Source organism: Staurois parvus, unplaced genomic scaffold (genome assembly GCF_062004578.1).
Source record: "Staurois parvus isolate SC_StPar_1 unplaced genomic scaffold, SC_StPar_1.0 ptg000154l, whole genome shotgun sequence".
Lineage (NCBI taxonomy): Eukaryota > Metazoa > Chordata > Amphibia > Anura > Ranidae > Staurois > Staurois parvus.
In genome coordinates this window covers 2968318-2996074 of record NW_028317950.1, presented here as the reverse complement: position 1 = coordinate 2996074, position 27757 = coordinate 2968318, and the positions used below count along the sequence as shown (strand labels likewise).

Here is a 27757-nt window from a genome sequence, read left to right as displayed (position 1 = left end):
GCCCCATGAGATGCCCCTGGTACCTTTTTCAGAGGCTTTTTTGAGTTTGGGGAAGGACACAGGGGCCCCATGAGCCCCTATTGCCCAGGGGCCCCATGAGTTGTCAGTCCACCCCTGGGGCTACCCACTTCATTTGGACGCACCTGGAGCGATTGGTAGGTCAGGGACAGAAACTCCCACTAGCTAGGGAAAGTGCATAGCACAGGGAGACGTTCAGATCAGGGACAATGCCTGCATTAAATCCATAGTAGTAACATAGGGCTCTCTCCATCAGCAATACAGTACTGTCCTTGTACACCACCAACCACCACCCTTCCAGCCAGGGCTGTTGTTAGAAACCACGCGGCCCCACACAGCTAATCTGACAAGGTCCCCCCCCCCCCAAAGAAAACAAAGTTTACTATGCTTCAGTTATGAATGAACACAGTAAGTGATCGGTACTGATAACCTATTGTGTTCATTCAGGAAAGGAAGGGGCTGGTAAATACGAGAAGGGAAGCCAGAAGCACTGTGGGGGGGTGGGGGGGGTTGCACACAGGGGGGCCTGGGCACCAGGGGGAAATACATGGTGCACAGGGAGGGTGATGGATGAGGTGGCAGGGCAATTACTGGAAACGATCCCCTGTATGGCTCTCTGTAGCAGCTGAAAGCCAGCAGGAGGGAGAGGAGAAAATGCCAGCTCTCATCTGCTGCAGAGAGTGAGCAATACAGGGGATCGGTTCAAGTAATTACCACCCCCCCCTCCCAACACCATGCTGATCACCCTCCCTGCCTACATCTATTTCACCCAGCTGCTTGGGCCTCGTACAGGAGGACTGGTGTTACCCCCTTATCCATGGCCCTGCTTCCAGCTGTCCTCTAGTAATACAGGTCCAACGCTGGTAACACTGTGTAAACACCAATTGCTATATTTCCTTATACCAATGTCTACAAAACTGTTTATAGCCTTTACTGCTAACCAATATAGCTAATTACAACATCAAGGACTGTGTGTGGTCTCTCTCTGATTGGGTACCCTGGGCCTAGGACCAGGGGTGGACTGACCATTTGGAAACTCGGGCACTGCCCGAGGGCCCGGGGTCAGTAGGGGGCCCCATGAGATGTCCTTGGTACCTTTTTTCATAGGCTTTTTTGAGTTTGGGCAAGGACACAGGGGCCCTGTGATATCCTATTGCCCGGGGGCCCCATGAGTTGTCAGTCCGCCCCTGCCTAGGACCCACCTACATAGTCCAATGTACTGTATCTATATAGTTCAAAGAATGAAAACCGAACAAAAATGTGCAAAATTTAAGCCAAAAAAAGCCATCCAACCACAAAAGCGGATATCCTCTCTATTAAATGACTGTAAATAATAAGTGTTGCGCTATAGAATTTGCAAGGATGCAAACAAATTGATAGGAAATAAATACAAAACAATATATCAAAAATTATTGTCTTGTGTGAGTGAAAAGAGGACCAATATAGTAAATAGAGTTACTATAAGGACTCAAGTGAAAAACTGACTAAAGATAAAGAAATAGTCCAAGGTGATGTTAGTGTGACAGTGCCCCTTAAGAGGAACACGTCATTATCTTCTCCCTTTCCCCTGCAGGCATGGTGTCACCCAACACCACAGTGAAGGCAAAAAGCCAAATGTACCGACCCCCTAATATAGAATGGTCAGTAAACACTCAAATTGCTCAACCACTGTGGCCACTCTCCATTCCAATCCAAACACCACTCTTTTTAACAAAGACATGTAGCAGAATGCATTTTGGACTAAATTTATGAAGAAATTTTATTCTTGTAATTTTTTTTATTGGATATGTTTTCTAGCAAAAAAGCCAAAAATATATATTTTTTTCAAAATTTAAGGTCTTTTTCTGTTTATAGCTCAAAAAATAAAAAATGCAAAGATGATCAAATACCACCCAAAGAAAGCTCTATTGGTGGGAAAAAAATTGCCTACATTTCATTTATGTACAGCGTTGCATGACAATGCAATTGTCAGTTAAAGTATCGCAAAAAATGGCCAGCTCAAGAAGGGAGGGTATATCATCTGAAGGGTTAAAGTGGTTAAAGGGAATATGAGATATTACTGGTATCGCACAAATATATATATTAAAAATTCATATTTTAATATACAAAGTATAAAAATGTAACACCATATCCATATGTTGCAACAGAAAATTCACATACAGTGGAGCAAAAAAGTATTTAGTCAGCCACCAATTGTGCAAGTTCTCCCACTTAAAAAGATGAGAGAGGCCTGTAATTGGCATCATAGGTAGACCTCAACTATGAGAGGCAAAATGAGAAAACAAATCCAGACAATCACATTGACTGATTTGGAAAGAATTTATTTGCAAATTATGGTGGAAAATAAGTATTTGGTCACCTACAAACAAGCAAGATTTCTGGCTCTCACAGACCTGTACCTTCTTCTTTAAGAGGCTCCTCTGTCCTGCACTCATTACCTGTATCAATGGCCCCTGTTTGAGGTTGTGGACAGGTGTCTTTTATACTGATAACAATTTCAAACATTCACACTCCAAACTCCACTATGGTAAAGACCAAAGAGCTGTCTAAGGACACCAGAAACAAAATTGTAGACCTGCACCAGGCTGGGAAGACTGAATCTGCAATAGGCAAGCAGCTTGGTGTGAACAAATCAACTGTGGGAGCAATAATTAGAAAATGGAAGACATACAAGACCACTGATAATCCCCCTCGATCTGGGGCTCCATGCAAGATCTCACCCCGTGGGGTCAAAATGATCACAAGAACGGTGAGCAAAAATCCCAGGACCACACGGGGGGACCTAGTGAATGACCTGCAGAGAGCTGGGACCACGTAACAAAGGCTACCATCAGTAACACACTACGCCCCCAGGGACTCAGATCCTGCAGTGCCAGACGTGTCCCCCTGCTTAAGCCAGTACATGTCCGGGCCTGTCTGAAGTTTACTAGAGAGCATTTGGATGATCCACAAGAGGATTTGGAGAATGACATATGGTCAGATGAAACCAAAATAGAACTGTTTGGTAGAAACACAACTCGTCGTGTTTGGAGGAGAGAGAATGCTGAGTTGCATCCAAAGAACACCATACCTACTGTGAAGCATGGGGGTGGCAACACCATGCTTTGGGGCTGTTTCTCCGCAAATAACGACTGATCCATGTACAGGACAGAATGAATGGGGCCATGTATCATGAGATTTTGAGTGCAAACCTCCTTCCATCAGCAAGGGCATTGAAGATGAAACGTGGCTGGGTCTTCCAACATGACAATGATCCCAAACATAGGTGGTGGCTTCGTAAGAAGCATTTCAAGGTCCTGGAGTGGCCTAGCCAGTCTCCAGATCTCAACCCCATAGAAAACCTTTGGAGGGAGTTGAAAGTCCGTGTTGCCCAGCGACAGCCCCAAAACATCACTGCTCTAGAGGAGATCTGCATGGAGGAATGGGCCAACATACCAGCAACAGTGTGCCAACCTTGTAAAGACTTACAGGAAACGTTTGGCCTCTGTCATTGCCAACAAAGGATATATAACAAAGTATTGAGATGAACTTTTGATATTGACCAAATACTTATTTTCCACCATAATTTGCAAATAAATTCTTTCCAAATCAGCCAATGTGATTGTCTGGATTTGTTTTCTCATTTTGTCTCTCATAGTTGAGGTCTACCTATGATGCCAATTACAGGCCTCTCTCATCTTTTTAAGTGGGAGAACTTGCACAATTGGTGGCTGACTAAATACTTTTTTACCCCACTGTATATTCTACACATGAGTTTATATCAGTTAGAATACTCCGTATGCCAGCTCAATGTGTTTCAAACATTTGTATGTCTTCTTCAGAATATGCGATTGATTTCCATATGGTTGAATATAGTTTTTAGCCACTTACCTACTGGACACTTATACCCCCTTCCTGCCCAGGCCAATTTTCAGCTTTCAGTGCTGTCGCACTTTGAATTACAATTGCACGGTCATGCAACGTTGTACCCATATGACAATTTTATCATTTTTTTCACACAAATAGAGCTTTCTTTTGGTGGTATTTACTTGCCGCTGGGTGTTTTATTTTTTGTGCTATAAACAAAAAAGCACAAAATTTGAAAAAAAAAGTTTTTCTTTGCAAAATGTTATAATAGAAACAAACAGGCAATTTGCATTGATGAGTTTGCACTGATAGGCAGCACTGATGGGCACTGATAGGCGGCACAAATAGGCGGCACTGATAGTCGGCACTGATGACACTGACTGACAGCAATGACTGGTGGCGCTGCTGGGCTGCACTGATGGGTGGCACTGCTGGGCTGCTCTGATGGGCACAGGTGGGTGGCACTGCTGGCCACTTGTGGATGGCACTGCTGGGTGGCACTGCTGGGCACCGATCATCAGGGCACTAATCATCAGTGCCCTGATGATCGGTGCTGATCCCTCTGACAACTGCCGGTTCTTGGCAGTACTTTCCTCATGCTGTGACAGCCGATAACCGGCAATTGCATTTCCTGGTGATCAGTGTGTCATTGGACATGGCTGATCACGTAGTAAAAGGCCGCTGTGATTGGCCTTTTACCACATCACGTGATCAGCTGTGTCAGTAGGACACAGCAATCACGGAGATCACCAGGTGCATGCCCCCGGAAGCGCACAGGAGAGCGGGTTCTGGGAGGACATCATATGATGCCCTCCCAGAACTGGCCGGCCACAGTGAAGCATGTGGTCGGCAAGTGGTTAAAGTGAGTCTATATATATATATATATATATATATATATATTTTTTTTTTTTTTTTTTTTTAAATAACAAACGGGTCTATACGTAACTGCTCTGTGCAGTGGTTTTTGCACAGAGAAACCCAGATCCTCCTTCTCAGGTCTCCCCCATTCTCTCCTGACCCCTCCCTGCCGTTGGGTGCCCCCACAGCAAGCAGCTTGCTATATGGGCACCCGCTGCTACGTGTGTCCATTCACACATGGAGCCATGGCTCAGCCCCACCCCTCTCTCTTCTCATTGACACACTGGCTGTGATTGACAGCAAAGGGAGCCAATGCTGCAGAAAGTTGTCAACATAAGCCATTATTTACATAGGGACAGCAGGGAACGACCTAAGACTTGAGACACCAAATCCAAATACAATGGATGCCAACAAAGCCACCAAGCCTGTTTCCATAAATAAAGAGCAGCACACAGTCTCCTCAAATCACTTTATAAACATGTATTGTTAAGGCTGTAGACTGGACCATTATAGTCTGATGCGTAATGAGGCGTAATGTCTATGCACGTGTTTGACATTGACAGCATTTTGTAGTAGACACATACATACTTGGTTTTAAAGACTATGTTCGACCACATGGATATCATTCACATGTGGTCCTGAAGAAGACATATGAATGCTTGAAAAGTGTTGAGCTGGTATGTGGAATGTTTTCGTTGATATTAACTCATGTGTAGAACATAATGAGAATTTTCTGTTGCAATATATAGATATGGTGTTACATTTTTATCATTTGTATAATAAAATACAAATTTTTAATACATGTATTTGTGCGATACCAGTGATATCTCATATGCCCTGTAAAGTCCTCTAGGTACAAAAATTGTGTTCTGTCTGATATATAGGATGTGAACATAGAACCTCTGTCTTTTGTCTTTGGAATTGTATCTATGGAGTGATAAGCTTGGGCTTGGGCTTGCATTCAGTCAGAACCTGAAGGTTAGTTCTCATTCCTGGGCCAATGGACTGTGGGCAGGAGATTCTTCACCCCGCAGGTGACATACCAAGAGGGGCAAGGCATGTTTGCAACATCATTAATCTAATATGGGCACATGGTCATATTAGGTCAGTAGCATTGATCTAATTTGTCCATGTTGTCCATGGGTATAAAATAGGTCAATGTCCTCACAAGCATCCCCGCCCCATTGTGTACACACACTCCTTTGTCCAGCAATGACCGCTAACTTCTGAGTTTGAGTCAAACTCATGTTCATTCCTAGTTGTCACCCAAGGTTCTTCTGCACTAGAAACACCTCCGGATAACATTTTTTTTGAGATTTCAGTGCAGGGCACAGGAAGTTACAGGGACAGTGGATTCATATTGACCAGTTCTTGATCATACTATAGCCAAAAGATGGCTATAGCACGGTCAGCTAGTTCTGGGAGGGCATCCATGGACGTCCTCCCAGAACCACACCACCCATGCCCCCCTGGGGCACGCACCGTATGCAAGCTGTGATTGCTGTGCCCTTTGGACACAGCTGAGTACGTGTCCAGTTAAAGGGCAATCAGAGATGCCTTTTACCATGTGATCAGCTATGTCCATTCACAGCTGATGTCAGGAATGGACTCGCCAATAGTGGTGGGACTCACCTGCCTTGTGGGTTGCAGTACCAGGACTGGCCAGCGGGTGCTCTCAGCAACCAGAGGCTCACTCCTGCAGTCAGCCAAAACACCTGAGGCTGATTGCAGAAGGTGCATATAAGGAATGGCCAGACTTGCAATCAGGGCCTTGGTGTATGTTTCCCAAGAGCCCCTGTACCTGCATCCTGTCAGCTTCCTGTCTGATCCTGCTTGATCCCTGACTCTGATTGAATCCGCCTGTCCTGACCTCTGCTATTCCTGACCACTCTCCAGTCTGCTCCTTTGTACCTTGTCTGCCTGATTATTCCTGACCCGGCCCGTCTGACTACGCTCTGCCTGTTCCTTTGTACCTTGCCTGCCCGTTTGCTACCGACCCGGCCTGCCCGACTACGCTTAGTATTCTTTTGTTATCTGTTGTGGGGTTTGGTTTGTTTGCACTGTGTTTATGTTTAGTCTTACACTGTGTTTATGTATTGTTTAGTCTTAAATAAATTATATTGTTTATACTATATCTGAAGCCTGCGTTTCCCTGTGTCAGTCCACACACCTCTGGTCATACCCGGAGCCCTGACAGCTGATGACAGTGTAAACAGGACATGTTGGCTATCTGCACTCCTCTCCTCAAGCTGACAGCACGTGAAGAGAGCCAGTAAGCAGCATTTTTCAGAGTGGCCATCTACACTGATCATCAGATATTATGATTGGGGGTCCCCCTGCGCTGCTATGCAAATCTATACGGGAGCAGCTACCATCCAAACATCCCCTCAAGATGGATATAAACAATATTGACACTATGGTGCAGCACTAAATATACAGCTGGCTGGTGGATATACCCACCCTATGTAATGGATAATGGTAAGTAACATAAAAACCATGCGATACAATATTCTACATATGGTGTTAGATCTAATCGGATCTGATTCAGTGATACACAAGTGATCAGTGCAAAGTAAGAGGTTCTATAGAACCTATGTAGGTGGTATAAATTTACTTCCCGTCTAGGGATTGATTAAAGCAGAAATGAACGTGATTAAAACCACAGTGAATCCCTATACAGGGATAAATACTACCACATAAGTGATATGTGCAATGACCCGTATTAAAACAAACCACAATAACACATAAAAGTCCATATGAAACTTTCAAAATGCTGCATGGTCACTCCAGCCGTGCGTTTTCATGCGCGCTCCTGTGTTTGGTGAGAAAGTGAAGTGAGAATCCTACACAGCAGGCATGCACGCTCACCTTCCCGCTGTGACCCGCTAGGGCCACAACGCCTTTTGGATCACCCTGGATCCTGCTTGCAATCTCCGGGTGGGACAGGCTCCACAGTCCCTACTGGTCTCTCCTTCACTCCCTCTTACACCTCCATCCACAGGCGTGTACCAGGGTGCATCCAGTACACCCATGTTAGTTGTGTAAAAAGCTTGTTGATTTCTACAGAAATGTGAGTGGGCATTTTGGCGATTTTTATCCTATTTTAGCAATAAATAACAGTATTACACTATGGAGTCTTTTATGGTCCCATATGATGTGCTTTAATGAGCTTACATACTGAATACAAACTGTAATCACGTTCATTTCTGCTTTAATCAATCCCTAGACGGGAAGTAAATTTATACCACCTACATAGGTTCTATAGAACCTCTTACTTTGCACTGATTATCACTTGTGTATCACTGAATCAGATCCGATTAGATCTAACACCATATGTAGAATATTGTATCGCATGGTTTTTGTTACTTTCCATTATCCATTACATAGGGTGGGTATATCCACCAGCCAGCTATATATTTAGCGCTGCATCATAGTGTCAATATTGTTTATATACACTGATCATCAGGGTCCTGATGATCAGTGTAGCCCCATCAGTGCTGGTCATCAGTACCCATCATTGTTGGCTGTTAGTGCCTATCAGTGTGGCCTATCAGTGCCCATCGGTGGTGCATATCGGAGTAGCCTCACCAGTGCCTATCAGTGCACATCAGTGAAAGAGAAAAAACACTAATTTACAAAACTTTAGAACAGAAACTAAAAACAAGCTTTTCTTTAAATGTTTTGTCTATTTTGTTTGTTTAGCAATACCACCAAAAGAAAGCTTTATTTGTCTCACAAAATGATAAGAATTTAGTTTGGGCACTATGTTGCATGACCGCGCAATTGTCATTCAAAGTGCAACAGTACTGAAAGCTGAAAATTGGCCTGGGCAGGAAGGGTCAACAGGTATTTTCTGTACTTACAGAAAATGTATTTAGCCTAAAGAAAGTGATGCAGCCACCACATCTAAGGAATGGTAAGCTGCAATATATTACATTTTTGTTCTTGGGTTTAGATATACACTATATTGCAAAAATTATTGGGACACCCCTCTGAATCATGTGATTCAGGTGTTCCAATCCCCTCAATGGCCACAGGTGTATAAAATCAAGCAACTAGGCATGCAGACTGTTTCTACAAACATACAGGTGAAACTCGAAAAATTATAATATTGTGCAAAAGTTCATTTATTTCAGTAATGCAACTTAAAAGGTGAAACTGATATATGAGATAGACTCAATACATGCAAAGCAAGGTAGTTCAAGCCGTGATTTGTCATAATTGTGATGATTATGGTTTACAGCTCATGAAAACCCAAAATCCACAATCTCAGAAAATTAGAATATTACATGCAATCAATAAAACAAGGATTGTACATAGAACAATATCGGACCTCTGAAAAGTATAAGCATGTAAATGTACTCAGTACTTGGTTTGGGCCCCTTTTGCAGCAATTATTGCCTCAATGTGGCATGGAAGCTATCAGCCTGTGGCACTGCTGAGTTGTTTTGGAAGACCAGGATGCTTCAATAGCGGCCTTCAGCTCTTCTGCATTGTTCAGTCTCATGTCTCTCATCTTTCTCTTGGCAATGCCCCATAGATTCTCTATGGGGTTCAGGTCAGACGAGTTTGCTGGCCAATCAAGCACAGTAATCCCACGGTCATTTAACCAGGTTTTGGTGCTTTTGGCAGTGTGGGCAGGTGCCAAGTCCTGCTGGAAAATGAAGTCAGCATCCCCATAAAGCTAGTCTGCGGAAGGAAACATGAAGTGCTCCAAAATCTCCTGGTAGACGGCTGCATTGACCTTGGACTTAATGAAGCACAGTGGACCAACACCAGCAGATGACATTGCTCCCCAAATCAACACAGACTGTGGAAACTTCACACTGGACTTCAAGAATCTTGCAGTGTGTGCTTCTCCATTCTTCCTCCATACTCTGGGTCCTTGGTTTCCAAATGAGATGCAAAAGTTGCTCTCATCAGAAAAGAGGACTTTGGACCACTGAGCAACAGACCAGGTCTGTTTTTCTTTAGCCCAGGTAAGATGCTTCTGATGTTGTTTGTTGTTCAGGAGCTGCTTGACAAGAGGAATACGACATTTGAAGCCCATGTCCAGGATCCGTCTGTGTGTGGTGGCTCTTGATGCACTGACTCCAGCCTCAGTCCACTCCTTGTGAAAGTCCCCAACACTTTTGAATGGCCTTTTCCTGACAATCCTCTACAGGCTGCGGTCATCCCTGCTGCTTGTGCGCCTTTTTCTTGCACACTTTTCCCTTCCACATAACTTTCTATTAATGTGCCCTGATACAGCACTTTGGGAACATCCAACTTCTTTTTCAATTACCTTTTGAGGCTTTCCCTCCTTATGGAGGGTGTCAATGATGGTGTCAGGTCAGCAGTCTTTCCCATGATTGTGATTCCTACTGAACCAGATTGAGAGACCATTTAAAGGCTCAGGAACCCTTTGCAGGTGTAATGGCTTAATTAGCTGATTAGAGTGGGACACTTTGAGCCGAGAATATTGCACCTTTTTCACAATATTCTCATTTTCTGAGATTGTGGATTTGGGGTTTTCATGAGCTATAAACCATAATCATCACAATTATGACAAATCACGGCTTGAACTATCTTGCTTTGCATGTAATGAGTCTATCTCATATATTAGTTTCACCTTTTAAGTTGCATTACTGAAATAAATGAACTTTTGCAAGATATTCTAATTTTTTGAGTTTCACCTGTATGTGAAAGAATGGGTTGCTCTCAGGAGCTCAGTGAATTCAAGCGTGGTACCGTAATAGATTGGCACCTGTGCAATAAGTCCATCCATGAAATTTCCTTGCTATTAAATATGCCACGGTCAACTGTTAGTGGTATTATAACAAAGTGGAGCAACTGGGAACAACAGCAACTCAGCCACGAAGTAGTAGGCCACATAAAATGACAGAGCAGGGTCAGCGCATGCTGAAGCGCACAGTGCGCAGAAGTCACCAACTGTCACCGAGTCAATAGCTAAAGACCTCCAAACTTTGTGTGGTCTTCAGATTAGCACAACATGGGATGCTTCATGGAATGGGTTTCAAGGTTTTTTAATTGAGCAAGGTAACTTGGGTAACTCACTAGATAACAGCAGAGAAAGGCATAGGTCTCAGGATGGACGTCATCCTTAAGAGGTCCCGGAGGCTGATGGAGAGGGTGGATTATCATCGGGGAGCCAGGTCTCCAGATTCCACGCTGTTAGCATCCAGTGGCTGTAATGGAAACCAAGCTGGAACGCAGATGGCTGCCAGGCAGACGTGACGTCACCACATGAACGTAATGCCGCAAAAAGGAGGCGGTAACGCATTTCGAAGCAACGGCTTCTTCTTCAGACCTCTGATGAAGAGGTTGATGCTTCGAAACGTGTTACCACCCCCTTTTTGTGGCATTACGCTCACGTGGTGACGTCACATCCGCTCGGCAGCCATCTGCGTTCTAGCTTGGTTTCCATCACAGCCGCTGGAAGGTAAGTGTGGAATCAGGAGACCTGGCTTCCCCAGCAGCCTTGGGAGCTTTAGGAGCCTTTGCTCCTAGATGATAATCCACCCTCTCCATCAGCCTCCAGGACCTCTTAAGGATGATGTCCATCCTGAAACACATGCCTTTCTCTGCTGTTATCTAGTGAGTTACCCAAGTTACCTTGCTCAGTTAAACAACCTTCTAATACTGCACTTAGTCTGGCGTCCCTCTCTCCTCTCCTTTTCTTCTCCATGCACAGAGTCCAGCTTTACTCTAAGGGTGCTGCCTCCTGATGTTGCTGATTACATTATACCAAAAAACTGTATAATACGGTCTACTATCTTATATTTTTGGACTTCCTTTTCTCTCCAGCGCCAATTTCTCTAATTTTTTATGGAATGGGTTTCCATGGCCAAGCAGCTGCATCCAAGCCTTACATCACCAAGCGCAATGCAAAGCATCAGATGCAGTGATGTAAAGCACACCGCCACTGGACTCCAGAGCAGTGGAGACGTGTTCTCTGGAGTGACCAAGTGTAAAGTTTGGTGGAGGGGAGATTATGGTGTGTGTTTGTTTTTTCAGGGGTTGGGCTTGGCCCCTTAGTTCCAGTGAAGAGAATTCTTAAGGCGTCAACATACCAAGACATTTTGGACAATTTCATGGTCCCAACTTTGTGGAAACAGTTTGGGGATGGCCCCTTCCTGTTCCAACGTGACTGTACACCAGTGCACAAAGCAAGGTCCATAAAGATATGAATGAGCGAGTTTGGGGTGGAGGAACTTGACTGGCCTACACAGAATCCTGACCTCAACCCGATAGAACACCTTTGGGATGAATTAGAGTGGAGACTGGGAGCCAGGCCTTCTCGTTCGACATCAATGCCTGACCTCACAAGTGCGCTTCTGGAAGAATGGTTAAACATTCCTATAGACACAGTTCTAAGCCTTGTGGACACCCTTCCCAAAAAAGTAGAAGCTGTTATAGCTGCAAAGGGTGGGCCAACTCAGTGTTGAACCCTACGGACTAAGACTGGGATGCCATTACAGTTCGTGTATATGTAAAGGCAGGCGTCCCAATATTATTGACAATATAGTGTACTTTCAGACTGATGACAGATGGACAGACACTTTCAAAGTTATATATGACATTGTAAAAAAAAAAAAACCTTTAGAAATCATGGGAGTGGATCTTGATAGAATTGTTCCTTTTTTCCATGGAAACAAAAGAGAATAATTCATGATTAGTCAGAAGGGTTCCCAAACATCTTGTGAAAATTTTCCATGTAGTAAAAAGCAGGTCCCAGCTTCTCAAGTGCTAAACACTGTTTGAACGATAATCCCTATAGTTCTGCTGAATTTAGCCTCAAATGTCCAGACCCAACCATAGTAGGGAAACAAAATAAGGAACAAATGATTTCAGGCTGCAACATTTGAGGCTTGTTGATGTCTTGCAACCTTGCTGCCCTAGGCACTGATACAAGAAACCAAGAACTGCACAGGATGTGTCATCTCAGAGCCAGCATCTCCGTCCAGGAAGTAGATAGTACCCCTAGATCAGTTTTTCTCAACCATGGTTCTATGGAACCATAGGGATCCTCCAGAGATTGTTAGGAGTTCATTGAGCAGGGAAAAATTGATTACCCAATTACAATGACTACTAATGCAATGAGTCTGTTCCCACTGACATGTAATGTAAGGCGACACTTCTGCATTGCCTTCCAGTGCAAGAGGACTTTTCCCCAGTGATCACCAGCATGAAGGGACATTTCTCCACTGACCACCAATATAAGGAGACATTTCTCCACTGACCACCAATGTAAAGCAATTATTCTCCAGTGACCACTTATGTAAGTGGACACTTTATTCACTGACAAGAGGACATAAAAGGACCTTTTTTGCAACCTGTTTCTTTTCTGGACATTATTACTAATTTATTATAATGCTTAATATTCATGTATAGAGCAAGGAAGTGTTGTAAAATAATCAGCTCTAGGTGTTAAATATTCTATGTATACCAAATTCCTTATTTTTTATGTAAAACCTTCAACAGATTACCTGTTCATGCTTTTTTACCATAAAATGTAGGTAGAGTAATTTTAGCAGGGGTTGCCTGAGACCTGAGAATTTTTTCAAGTGTTTCCGCCGGATAAAAAGTTTGAGAAAGGCTGCCCTAGATAGTGCCTGAATTAAGATTTTGTCATCCTTCTAGGCAGCAATGCAAATAAAGGCATTGATGAGGGGAAAGGGAGTACTGTGTCACAATTACATCATGATTAGCTTACAAAGAATTATCTGATGCTGGGTCCACCTTTAAGGAACTGCCATTGCTGACTTATGCTTGTTTCTATCACATCAGTATCTCAGAAAGCATTGAAGCCAGAGAGAGAGGGCAACTAGGATTTTCACAAGGAGCTCCAAAATAGTTCACATATTTCTGTATTATGCAAAAGATGGTTCTCCAAGCAACCTGGTGCTTAGAAAATATATGGCTTCAGCCAATGCTGCTCCAGCCACGCCCCTTGAAATGATGTGATCTCTGTGACCAAGCCCTGATGGATGATATGAAACAAGGCAGAGGGCATGGGCAGAGCAGCGCTGGCTGAGGCCAAACATTCTCTAAACACCAGGTTGGTTCAAGCTGCATCTTTTAAATAATACTCTTACACTCCTGGATGGGTGATCTTAACGCCTGAATATCGGGGGGCGCTGCAAGCCTTACCACTATTTCATATTTATGTAGGTACAGGTCACCTTTAAGTTATAAACCCAATTAAAATTCTCCTAATACACATTTTCAAGACCTACTACTATAAATTCTCCATTACTTTAGCTTTGTATAAACCCAGTGTGCTGTTCTTACCGGCTAAGTAGAGTGTCTTCAGTCCTAGATCAGTGATGAGTGGAAGGAAGGTCATCTTTGTGTTACCACAAGCAATGGTTGATTCAGATAGGAGGCAGCCACTAGGCAGAGAAGGGATGTGATGCGGAGTTGGTGGAATTAAACTTAAAACAGTTGGTAAGGATGGCAATGAGTTGGCATCTATAGGCTTCTTAGTTTTATCCTCTTGGAGAATCTTTGGCTTCTGTGTGCCTGCATGTTGTGGTGTTCCAGTTCTTACCGGTTTGTGCTTTTTCTTCTCTGAAGAGATACAGAACATTAGCTATTCCTTGTTATCTTAAAAATATAACACCAACATAAGTCATGCATGAAGGAACTAATAGAAGAATGGTGTACATAAGTGTACCCTAAAGTTTTGTTTTAAGTGAGATGTAAGTTAGTTGAGTCACTCATCAACTTCTTTTATCAATCTGGATTTCTGGCTGCAAGAGAGTTGCTCCTAAAACCCATTCCTGAGCATCACAGGAAATCCTTGCTTATGTCTCACCCACTCATATTTAACAAAAACCTTTTCTAAGCTTCTTTTAATTTTCCACATTCCACTCTTGCGTGACCCTCAGCAATACCTCTTCCTGGAGTGAAGACTGGTTATTTTTGCTCAAGTCTGGGCCTGCTTTCAACAAGTCTTGTTAACCCCCCTTCTTGTGACATTACCACACTTCTGCTGGGGGACTTTTGGACCCTATACGTACCCCGCCCATGGACCACTTGGAAGTGACCATCTCACCAAGCAAGGATGTGGATACTTGAAGAGCACTCACACTGTACAGTGAAGAGGCAAGAAGATTTAAGATCCAAAACACCACATTTGGGGAATTTAGCTTAGTTTTCTTTATATATATTTAGCTAAAGGGGATGTTGGGGTATTGTTTGGTGGGGGGAGTGGGGCAGTGTTTCAATGCCAGAACCTGTACTTTGACCATTATGGTGGGTGGAGATCTCCCTGTCTGCACCCCTTCAGATAGCCAGTGGGTGAATTATCCCATCATCCCCAACCACTAACTAAAATATCAGCTATGGGTGGACCTAGATTTTAGTTTGCAATGTTATCCTGTTTTAATTCTTGCTCCTGTGAAAAATGGTGCTACCATATTTTTGACCATGACAGACTTGTGCAAACACTAAAAGCTACTGCGTGTCAAGTCAAGTCAACTGTATATGTAGAAAACTGACCACCTCTCTCACTTCCTGGATCATTTGGGGTTACCAAATGGTATTATATGGATAATGATCACATAGAGATCTAATTATCAACCAATACTTTGTGTTGGAGTTATTTATGCATATAGAAATTTTCATACAAAATCAAGGTAACTGTCAGAGAAAAGATAGGAGACCTATAAAATGGCCATGAGAACATCAGCACAGAAATGTATAATGGCATACCAACTTCATCTCTACTTAGGAACTAACTTAACATTCAATACACATCAAAACATCCCACTATATAGAGTATATCAGGACTTGTACTGTATGTTGAATTGTATCTTGTAATTGTAAAGAAGCAAAAAAGTGCTCCACCACCACCAAGTCCTCCTCTGCTCTGGATGCCAACTTTTGAAAGCTCGTCCCACTCAGCATATATAGTATAATCAAGAAACAGACGCATTTCATAAAGGTCACACTGTGAAGTTTAATCAATGTAGTTGGCTTCCGATACAGTCCCTGCTCTAAGCTGTGTTGCTCTGATGCATTTCACCTCGATTGGGCCTATTCATAGAAGTTCTCTTTGTTTCTTGATTTGCATATTATGCACATTAAAGAATAGGCAAAATATTTTCTTTTTAGTTTTTGATAAAGCAGTGAAGGCTTAAAGCCTGTGGCCATTCATTAGATGCTGTATGTGTCAATTAGGGAGATTTTCCTTTTACATCCTGTCCAATAGTTGCAACAGGAAATGTGAGGAACTCTCTACATAGTGAGGGATATTCTCTTTTTTTAACAGATGTCACCAGGACATGTGTTCTTACTGGAATATTTACCCTCATCCCCGGTGAGAGCTGTAAAGTTTTGATCTCTCATTACTTTCTATTGGTGACCATGGTCACCAGGACAAATAGTAAAGCTTAATTTACCTGGAAGGGACACAGACAGCAACAAAATACTTGTTAGACAGGGGATCTAACACTACTCTATCCAAACCAAAAAAAAGAAATAACATATAAAGAAAACCAAAAAACTGCACTAAAGTACGCGATGAATTAATAAATAATATTCTATTGCTGCCACTTCTAATAAATCAGTATAAACAAAATTTTCTTTACTGAATCACTTAGAGGAAATGGCTATATATACACTTTACGTTAACATCATATTATAATAGGAAACGACTATTAAAATTTTTTGGACAGCCATTGCAAGGTTGATATTGACCATACCTTCTTTTGGTTGTTCTCGTTCTGTGTTCTTCAGTGACTCAGTGTCTAACTCTTTCTCTCCATTAGGCTTTTTCTTTGGCTTTGGTATGGTCTCCCCTGTCTTTTGGAGGCTGGTCTCTTGTTTCTCATTATTCACTTCCTTCTTCTTCGTGACAGGTTTGGACTGAATGACGTCTTCTAAATCCTTTGGTACAGCTGTTTTCTTGAATTTTTGTGGCTTTACAGTGGTAGAGCTGTTGCGTCTTGTTGTATTAGGTCCTACAGCTGGTCTGATAGCTCTTGTGGTAGCATCTTTGGCCTTTGCAAGCTTTGTATCCTTTGTTTGTTCTGTTGTTTTTTCTGGGAAAGCCTTTGTGGTGGACATCATTGGGGCCTGCGTGGTTGCTGAAAAACATACAGTCTGTGTAATGTCTACATAGATTACAGTGGTCTTCAATTTCCTGGGATGGTTATATAATATTGATACATTATTATGTCATATTTAAATCCCAACTTTGGGCAAATAAATAATTATCCCTTGCAGTCAGGTCATTCCCACACTGCAAGGGTTAATTGCTCGTTTATACATAGGGGAAAAACAAAAAGAGACTTAATTACCAATCCTACCTGCAGCTAGACTGGTTCCCACAGCTTCTGCACCCCCAGGTTTCACCAGTCTAGGGTCCTGACCTTATCAAGCCCAGAGCAGGGTCCAAAGCCACCATAGAACAGTCCAGCGAGGGATCATGGGGGAGCCCCACCCTCTGGGGAGCAGGGGTTCAGGTAAATTGTTTCTCAGCTCCCCTAGACAAAATTGGCACAACCCCACTGCAAGGGCTAATTTCCTGTTTTTCCTGGAGTTGGGCTTTAATGCCTAACTGAAATTCCTTAAACTGCCTAGTGAAGATGGAATGGAAAGACTGAGAAAGAAAAAAACACTGTGTGCCTAGCTGTTGTGCACCAATAGGGAATGGAACATGAGACAAACAGTGAGGCCAACTTGGGGTCTGTGCTACAAACAAGTGACTAGTTTCCATGGTTTTTGGTTCTGGCCAACTCCCTCCTCCTATTTTGGCATACATTCTTTACCCTCATGGCCTCGCTAGCCAATATGAAGTTGGAAGGAGCAAAAGAAGGTCAGAGCCAGCAGCTACATGAAGTGGGTGGCCAATGCATTATAGGGAAACCTTGGGGCTTTGAAGATACATAAACACTACTGGGGAACAAGGCAAAATGTTTCTAGTTTATAGAAACTATGTAAGAACATAAGTAGGCCTATTGTAAATCAGGATGAGTAATTTTGACTGAATCGGCCACAGGACTTCAGCAAGAAGGTTTCCCTACTGGAATTCTTGGCCTGCTGCCAAAGGGTTCTGCTCCTTCTGCTGCAGCAACCATGATCAAACCAGACACAGAACATGAGGCCGTCCTGTAATAAACATGGCAGGCAGGAAAATCTGGGAATTCTTGCTTCCAGAGTCTCCAGGAAACATAAGCTCATGGATGAGATCATAAAAGTGATATTGTCAATATGATAAATTAATATGCATGCTCTGGTCCATATTGAATATATCATTATAACTGCATATCTGCATAAATTATCATTGGATGTATAATCACGCTATCAGTAAAGAGTAATGCTATTCGTTTTATGTTTTTTACATATATCAACACTGGGGGAAAAAAATGAGAAAGAAAAATGCTGGACAGTAGACCTCATTAGGTAACACAAGGCACCCCTCTGGTTGCAAAAAATCCTGACATCACTAGAGCTCCCAAATTATTCTGACTAAAATATTATTGGAAGAGTAGATACAGCCCTTTCCCCATCCTTCATACAATAATTTACTACTCATTGTCAAAGCAACACCTGTGGCAAGCACTGTGGTGTGAAGGCTGGAGGGGACAAGCCTAAGCAATTTAATGATTTTTAAATAAATACATATATTATTCATTGATGTTCAATGTGCTAAGTGTAATCTGAGACCTGAGTGGAGGGAATGGACACACACACCCCTCTATACAGTCTCAAAAGAAAGCAAGCACAGTTGAGGCTGTCAATCACTTGCTATGAGCTGGAGGGAGCAGGGGCGTATTATGCAGTGACTCATGTAGATAGCAGAGGAATGAGAAAGTAGACAGAAAAATCACACTAGTTGCTTTGGACTGAGACAAATACACCCTATAGAAGGATATGTTTTGTTCATTTTTCATTTTAGAGGTTTACAACCACTATAAATAGAAAGAAAAGTTTAACTATTCTTATATATAAACCATATATCCCCTATGGCAGGGCTTAAAATTTCGAGTCTAGACCTACTAGTCAGGCACAAACCTTACTCTCCTCCAGTTGCCCCACCCAACCTTGCCCAGGTCTGCCTCCAACCCTACCCCTGGACCGTCCCCCAGCCCTGCCCCCAACCACGCCCCCTTAAAGCTTATGAAATTACATTTTTCTTTAGAATAAAGAGTCCAAAATATAAAAAACTGCAATTATAACATAGCTTTATTCTGTCAATTTAAACATAACAGCAATAGCTTAATAGCAATAGGGTGCAATCAAAATATCACATTTTACAGCTTTAAACCTGTAGTGAACATTTTGTATTTTTTATTGTTTATCCCCAAGCCTTATGCCAGCTCACCAGCAGTTGAGTGTTATAGTGCACATTACGCACACAAGCTGGTGTGCGCTATGCATAGGCGTTGTGATGCTTTGTGAAAAATGCATCACAGTATTTGCTTTTTTCATGTAATTATATATGTGGCAGCATGTTGAAATTCATTATAGTGCATCAGAACATGCTCTGCAAAAATGCAACATGTCCTATTTTTTTCAGTGCAAACCAACATGCTGTGCTGGTGTGAACTGGAGCAATAGGAAACAATGCAATTCTCTTGCCTATGTCTTGAGACTGTGTTGGGCAATGCGCAACACAACCCAATGAGGTTGGTGTGAAAGAGCCATAAGGTTGATTGTATCAATAAATATATCATGTCTCTAAGTATGATGTATCTAAAATAGTGTACAGTACATCCACTAAAATATATTATGTTTTTTGTAACAGCAATTATCTATGTCCATGGTGCCCAGTCTGCAGCTTAGGGGCCCTTTGGCGCCTTTTGTGATGCTCTTGGGGCCTTGTGTCCCCCAAGGTGGTGGAAAGCGGGCCTCGTGTCCCCCAAGGCAGTGTAGAGCAGGCCTCTCCTCGTGTCCCCTGCGGAGGGGGAGATCGGACCTCTCCTCGAGTCGGGGCCATATACAGTAATTAGATCAGAATAATTGTAAAATTATGACTTTTAAAGGTTAAAAATTTTAAGTAAGGGGGCCATATACACTTTTTTTTAGTTCATATAAAACATAAAAATAAATTCTATACCTGGCTTAATGCAGACAGGGCAACATCCCCCCGGGGGTACCTGCAACTTTCCAGAGGGGCAGGTTACTTCCTCGCAGTCAAGTGGTTCGCACAGCTGCTTCCCTTGTGCACAGATGCATATGGTACATTGGCGAGGAGACCAGGCCGCACCGTCATACATGATCATCCCATTCACCAGGCATTGTCCTCGTCCTGGAAGATAATTACATTTTAACAAACGGACACAAAACTCCAGTACACACTTTAGAAACAGTTACAGCAAACCGTTTTGTTTTGTTTTTTTTTCCCCTTATGGGATAAAGGTTTTACATAAATAAAATCTGACCGTTGTAAGCACCCCTGTCTGTGGTAAATTGTTTTTTTACCCCTCTAACTGCTACATCTGCAGGACAGTTTGTTCTGTTGAAAAACATACTGGCATGATCACCAAGTGAATATAAAGGAAAGAAATCCTAAAAAAAAAAGCCACCCCACTGAAGAATTGGTAAGCTGCAATATAATAATTGGGTCTAGAAATGCAGTCACGCTGTCGCTTCCTGTGATCAATGTGCATTAAAGTGTACACAGCGAGGAACTCCAGGAAACTCAAAATGTCTTCCTTGCAGTGGGACTGCTCCTGTGCTGCAAGTGTTTTCCCTGTAGGTCTAGGGGGGCATGGAAAAATAGATTTACTTACCTGAACCTCCGCTCCCGCAATCTCCACCGTACTACTAGAGCAGTCTCCCCTATGCTTGACGTCATTGGATGTGGGAATGCCAAGGGAGAGTCCACTGCCAAAGCATGGGGGGGCGCCATCTGCAGGGGAGGACAAGGGATTGGGTAAGTAAAACTGCTTTTGCCATCCCCTAGATCAGACTCAAACTTTTTACCCCAGAGGAATCCCTAAAATAATTTTGAGGTCTCAGGGAACCCCTGCTAAAATTACTTGCAGTCCAATTGGAAAAATTTTCCTTACATTGATGGTCAGTAGGAAGATTGTAGCCCTTACGTTTGTGGTCAGGATGCACCCTTACCCTTTGTCATGCTGCTGTCTTTGCCAAATGGTGTTGACCTTGGAGCTATGCAGGCACCATCAAATGGGAGATCAATCAGCTACAACCCTAAGAACCCCTGGTAACCTCTGGAGGAACCCTACAGTTACATGGTATCCTGGTTGAGAATGGCTTCCCCAGACTAAACAAGCAGTGAACCCTTGCAGTGTGGTGAAGCCCCAACTGCAGATTTCCCAGAGTTCGACATTAAAGAACACTCTTGAACATATAGCATTAGCATCTCCAGCTCCACTATTGAATGAAACAGTGAAAGAAAATTGATGCAACTCTGAAAGCATCTGAAAACAATAATATGAGGAAGAGAGGAACTGAGCAATTATCACTTGCTTCTGATATGCGGGGACTTGCTGTTTGACAGGGCCTGGTTTTTACCACCATGCTCTTATAGATTATATGTGCTCCTGAATACTTCAAAGATTCTGTTTACTAGAAAATCTCAGTTGAAAGCTCAACTGCAGTCAAATGCTTTGTGCATTTAAGCACCTCCTATTGTACTCTCCATAATATAATATTCGATAGAGGAGCCACTCATAATGGGCACAGCAGATGCCCAGAATAAGGAACCCAAGAGCAAACATCACACCAGTAGAGGCCCCTAGGGATGGTTTTACTATCTAGTACTTTCCAAAAACCAAAGGATTTGTTGTGGGTGGACAAACTAATACAATCCCCTAGTGATGGTTTTATTCTGTGGGCTACCCTTTACTATGTTGCGTTTGCAATTCGAAGATCTGGGGAAGCCTTTATGCTCCCATGTTAAATATTCCTAGAGCAAATTGGTTAGATATTTACCCTATGGCTATAGGTATGTGGAAACCTGACCATCACATGTATGTGAACTAGTTGGACATCTCATTCCAAAACCATGGGTTTTAATATAGAGTTGAGCCCATTTTGTGACTATAACTGGCTCCACCCTCCTGTGAGGTCTTTTCACAGTTTTGGAGGGTGTCTTTGGAAATTTGTACCATTCTGGGTGTTCAGGTACCATTATTGGATGAGAAGTCCTGGCTCACAATCATTGTCCGAAATAGTCCCAAAGATGCTCAGTAGGGTTGAGATCACTTGAGTTCCTCCATACCAAACTGGTCAAACCATGTCTTTATGTAGCTGGTTTTGTACACAGGGGTATTGTCATGCTGGAACAGAAAAGGGTCTTCACCAAACTATTACTACAAGGCTGGAAGAGCACAATTGTCAAAAATGTATACTGAAGTCTTAACATTACCCTTCACTAGGAACACCGAAACTCTACTTGATTTTGGAATGAGGTTATTCAGGGGTCCACAAGCTGTGTGCAGCACAGTGGCTTAGTGGTTAACACTCCTGCCTTGCAGCACTGGAGTCCTCCGGGTTGAGTCCTGGCCAGGACACTACCTGCATGGGATTTGCATATTCTCCCTGTGCTTGCATAGTTTTCCTCCCACACCCCAAAGACATACGCTGGTAGTTTAATTGGCTCCCATATATATTGGCCCTAGTAGGTATGTGTTCATGTGAGAGAGGGACCTTAGATTGTAAGCTCCTTTGAGGGCAGGGACTGATTTGAATAGAATAGTATGTAAAAGCACTGTGTAAATTGATGGCGCTATATACAAGGGCTGTACTGAAATAATGCAAAAGTGGGCAAAACTATTTTTTATAAACTTACTTAGTTTGTTCAATTTCCCATGATAGTAGAGTAACTCCCTCTCTATAGTAACTTTTTCTTTTTTCATTGCAGGTAAATAATTAATTCCAAGCAGAACAATGTGCCATCATAGAGTTCTTGATGAAGGTGCGGTGCAGGCTACAGAATGTTTATGGAGGTGACACCATTGACGAGTCAGCAATGACAAGACATTACTCTTGTCAATGGTGTAATCTCCATAAACATTCTGTAGCCTTCTGTGGATGTTGGTCAGTCTGCATCTCTCCATCAAGAACTCAATGACAGCACATTGCTTCTGCTTGGAATCCATAATTTACTTGCTAAATGCATGTAATAATAATGTATAGTATTTTTTTTTCATTGAATAAGCCCAATATATAATGTTACTATTGTATTGATACTTAGAAGATTGCTCAACTTACTGCCCTTCTTTACATTAACATGGCAGCTATAAACAAATTATTTATCTGAAATGCTTCTTCTGCAAATACTACCTCATATTAGGGGTGGGTGGACTAGGGCAAACAAGGCCCCATGTTTAGTATTAAGGGAGAATTAGTGCTCCATTGTTGGTGTCAGTGGGAGGAATAGGGCCCCACTGTTGGTGTCATTGGCAGGAATAGTGCCCAATTGTTGGTGCCAGTGGGAGGAATAGTGCCCCATTGTTTGTGTCAGTGGGAGGAATAGTGCCCCATATTTTGTATTGGGGGAAGAATAGTGCTCCATTGTGGTATCAGTGGGAGAAACCGTGCCCCACCATTCGTGTCAGTGGGAGGAATAGTGCCCCACCATTGGTGTCATTGGGAGGAATAGTGCCCCATCATTCGTGTCAGTGGGAGGAATAGTGTCCCACCATTGGTGTCATTGGCAAGAATAGTGCCCCACTGTTGGTGCCAGTGGGAGGAATATTGCCCCATCTGTGTCAGTGGGAGGAATAGTGCCCCACCGTTGGTGTCATTGAGAGGAATAGTGCCCCACTGTTGGTGTCAGTGGGAGGAATATTGCCCCAATGTTTGTGTCATTGGGAGGAATAGTGCCCCATATTTTGTATTATGGGAAGAATAGTGCCCCATTGTGGTGTCAGTGGGAGAGGGTTAACTGTGTGCTGTGTGCAGCGTGTGTGCTTTACACTGTAAGCACATTGCTTTGTGTGCAGGAGCTGACAGGTCTCTCCCCCGTCAGAGATATTCTGCGATCACCGGGTGCCGGCGAGTAATCATCTTCCGGGACTCGGTGATTGACAGCCGAGGCTGCAAATGACGGCCTATCCGGAACGGCAAAATCGCATAGAAATACTGCTACAGGGAGGCACGGAACCGGTTAAGGGGAACTGCACTGCACCTGAGTACCACAAACCAAAAATGCTATATAATTTATTTTTAATATTCAAACCAAACTCCATCCATGTCTCCAGCTTTATTTTGCTGAGAAATTATTTCGAAACACACCTCCTGACATTTCTGGCAGTAGCCATCTTGAGTAAGGGCAGATGATCCATGTAGCAATTGGTTCCTGGAATCCATCTGTGTTTAACTCAGGCATTGGCTGAGCTGAGAACCCTCCCTCCCCTATCAAAGACTCCTGGGATGTATGACATATTTTGCCCAGGCATGGAAACCAGGAAGTAAATGAAGAAATGCCAAAAAAGGTTAAACAAGTAAATACGATATACTTTCCTATCTATTTACTCATGCTAGCAGCAGAAGGATTAGAAATAGTCTATGTTGATTGAGGGAGTTTAGTTCCACTTGAAGCTGTATGCATTAAAAAACTAAAGCAAAAAATAACAAGACCAATAACCAGTGATTCCCCCGCAGCTCTTTTTTATGTTACTAGATGTCCTCAGTCTTATTTACGAGCATCATTAAAGCCACTTCCTCTGAGCCCAGGTTGGCTGGAGCCACCACCAGCCTGTGACTGGACTGTGAAAGGAGAAGCAGCACAGTGATAAGCTCATCATTGTCACTCTTCTTTCTCTTCCTAGCAGCATACTGCTTGTCAGCACATGAACTGTTTGGCTCCTTTTATTACTTTCTCCTGTCACACTCCAGCCCTGCTGTACAAGGTCTGCTAGAAGCTGATACCAGGTCAGATTCAGTTCTGCTATAGAGCACAGTCTTTCTCTGCTGCCTCATCTTTCTCTGCTGCAGTTTCACCTTCACTTACAAGTCTCATCTCCACCCCCCACCCTGTAAGTAGGGAGTGAAAGAAGAATCTGCAGACGGATGAGCTTACTCTGTTGTGTCCTCCTATCAGCATGCTCCATGCGCTACAAGCCCAAACAGCTCTGCTGTACAAGAACTGCAAAAGGCTAATATCAGGTCAAATTCTGGTACATTACATTGCTAGCATTCAAAAGAAAAACACATCTAATAGTGTATAAATTATTACCGCATTAATTTGTATCTGGTTTATCTGCGTAAAGTTCAGCTCTAGCCCAACTCCAGTATAAGTAAAAACCCTCCCTTGCAGTGAGGCTGTGCATGCGCTGTAAGGGTTACATGCTCACCCAGGAGGTGCTGCTGCCCTATGCTTCATCAGTGGACTGTTTGTAGGCATCCTCATGTCCAATTCAGGGCTATAGGCCTTGCATTGGTCCTAATGACACGGCATCAAACTGGCAGCATGCAGGGAAGACGAGGCTCCGCTTCCAAAAGCAGTCTAACAGTGTGGAGGAACCTACAGGAGCAGAGGACTGGGTAAGTAAAATGGCTCTTCTACACCCCTACGACATGAACAAGCATTTAACCCAGGTGTGAGCAAACATCATCTCTCCGGCTGTTGTGGAACTACAAGTCCCATGACAGATTGCAAGACAGAAGCCATAAATACAACTCCCAGAGGCATGATGGAACTTGTAGTTCTGCAACACCTGGATGGCCAAAATTGCCCACCCATGATTTAACCCTTGCAGTTAAGTATAGCCCCACTTCGGGGGGGGGGGGGCTATTTTTCTGGAGTTCAGCTTTACTCATGCCATGTTACCAAACTACCTGCAGGTGATGCTGTAGAGAAGTATGCAATTGCTGCTCCCAGTTTCAGAAAAACCCAGTGAACCATAAAAGTAGGAATCCCTCTATTATTACCCCCAAACAAACCAGTGCTTTACTTCAAAACCCCTTTGACACATATTTTCAGTTTATCCTTATAATTGCATATAAAAGAAATCCTTACCTGGGACCAAAGGACTCCCATTGCCTGGGACAATAGCTTTCCTCTGCATGTTAGAAGTTTCCTTCAGGACCTTCTGAGCTGGAGAAGAGCGTCTGGCCTCCACATGTTTGGAACTGCTCACATTTTGGCTGGTTTGCTGCGGTCCTCCAATACTAAGGCTCCCTTGAGGTTTTTGGGCCTGTCCGTTATACCCCAAAAGGATCACCATCCACGCAACGAAGAGCAGCTTCATTTTGAGGAACTTGTCCCGATTCCAGGCTCGGCTCTTGTTATGTTGCTTCTCTGACCTGCAAAGCAACTGTGCAAACTTCTCAAAGCTCTACCCAAACTTTTCCAAGATGAAACCTCCCAAGAGAATTCAACTCCGTTCCCGTTCAGCGAATGTATTTTCTGTCCAAACAAACACTTGCATCAGTTGCCATTCCCCTTCAACGTTGGGTAGAAGAAAGCCTGGTATTTTTTCTCTACACCTTACAAGCATTGGTTGAGCCAGCACTTTTTTCTTCTTTTTTTTTTTTTGATCAAGCCGAGGTTTATGAGAGATTGGAATAACAGCAGAGGCAGTCAGTACTTTGGATATAAGGTTTCACAGCAGCATCTCCAAGCTAAGGTTTGCGGCCTAGTCTCCATGAATGGGGCTTCTGTTTGCTCATAAGCAACACGTCGAAGAAGGGGGAGACCGAGGAATTAGGCTTGAGCTAATACACAGCAAGCCTTTTCTGCTATTTCCTGTGTAGAGCTGCAGTGTAGACAGAGTTTTGGAAGTATAAAGAAATATAACACATTGCGAGTTTACCAGCCCAGCTTATAAGGCACAAAGTTTTATGGACGCCTATATCCCCACCTGGGCATCTGCTTCAATTACTTAAGACAACTTAAAGATTCTGTAAGCCTTGGGTAAACAACATTGGGGATTTAGAAGAACCTTCATATGTATTTATTTAGGTATCCCTTGCCTTATAAATAGAATTTTGTGTCTTTCAATTTGACTTATACGACTTGCCAACAAAGTGTAAACCTTCAGTGCAGTGCTTCCCAACCTCATTCCTTTAAGTACCCCCATCAGGCCATGTTATGGGAATTTCTCTTAGCTGCCTTAAATATCAAGTCATGGACATTGATTTAAAGCATCTGTACAAGGTGAATAAGTCCGGGAAACATGACCTGTTGGAGGTACTAGAGGTTTTGAGGGAGCATAATATGACGATACTTGAACACAAATGAGCTGCATGGCCTAGTTGCCAGAAAGAAGCCTTTACTGTGCCAATGCAACAAAAAGTCCAGTTACATTATGGCCAACAACACCTTGACATGCCTCACTAGACTTTTTTGTGGCATTGGCACAGTAAAGACTTCTTTCTGGCACTTGACCACTCAACTCGTCATATTGTGCTCCTTCAAAACAATCACAATGTATTTTTCCAGAGCAGCCTGTATTTCTCCTGGGGTTACCTGTGGGTTTTTCTTTGTATCCAGAACAATTATTCTGGCAGTTGTGGCTTCAATCTTACTTGCTCTACCTGACCTTGGGTTGGTATCGAGAGATCCCCGATTTTCCACTTCTTAATAGGTGATTAAACCATACTGACTGGCATATTCAAAGCTTTGGATATCTTTTTATATCCTTATTCACCTTTATAAAGTTGTGTTACCTTGTTACACAGGTCTTTTGACAGTTCTTTTCTGCTCCTCATAGCTCAGTATCTAGCCTGCTCAGTGCATCCACGTGAGAGCTAACAAACTCATTGACTATTTATATACAGACACTAATTGCAATTTACAAGACTACAGATGTGGGAAACTTACTTTTAACTTCCATTTTAACCTGTGTGTGTCTGTACCAAGGCCAAACATTCCAGGGGATGGAAACTTTTGATCAGGACCATCTGGGTGATTTCTGTGATCATTATGATCCTAAATAAAAGACAGTTTTTTTTTTTGGCATGATCAGTCATATTTTCAATATCAATGCCAAAATTTTAGGATTTCTTCCATGCTGTGCAAACTTTTGAGCACAACTGTAAATAGGCAAATACATGCATTTGACTATTTACCTTTGTGAGTAGTTTGTCATTCTTTTTTATCTCT

At 42.9% G+C, this 27757-nt stretch overlaps 1 protein-coding gene across 1 annotated transcript in view; it reads right to left on the bottom strand.

The window, feature by feature from the left end:
- ECM2 (extracellular matrix protein 2) overlaps positions 1–26315 on the bottom strand; it is an 80714-nt gene extending 54399 nt beyond the window's left edge. The window contains exons 1-4 of the mRNA XM_089674921.1: positions 25670–26315; positions 19793–19984; positions 16434–16817; positions 14017–14295 (exon numbers count right to left, since the gene is read on the bottom strand). Coding sequence (XP_089531047.1) covers positions 14017–14295; positions 16434–16817; positions 19793–19984; positions 25670–25901 — 1087 coding nt within the window. The 5' untranslated portion in view covers positions 25902–26315. The remainder of the gene's footprint in view (positions 1–14016; positions 14296–16433; positions 16818–19792; positions 19985–25669) is intronic.
- Positions 26316–27757: the final 1442 nt, after the last annotated feature.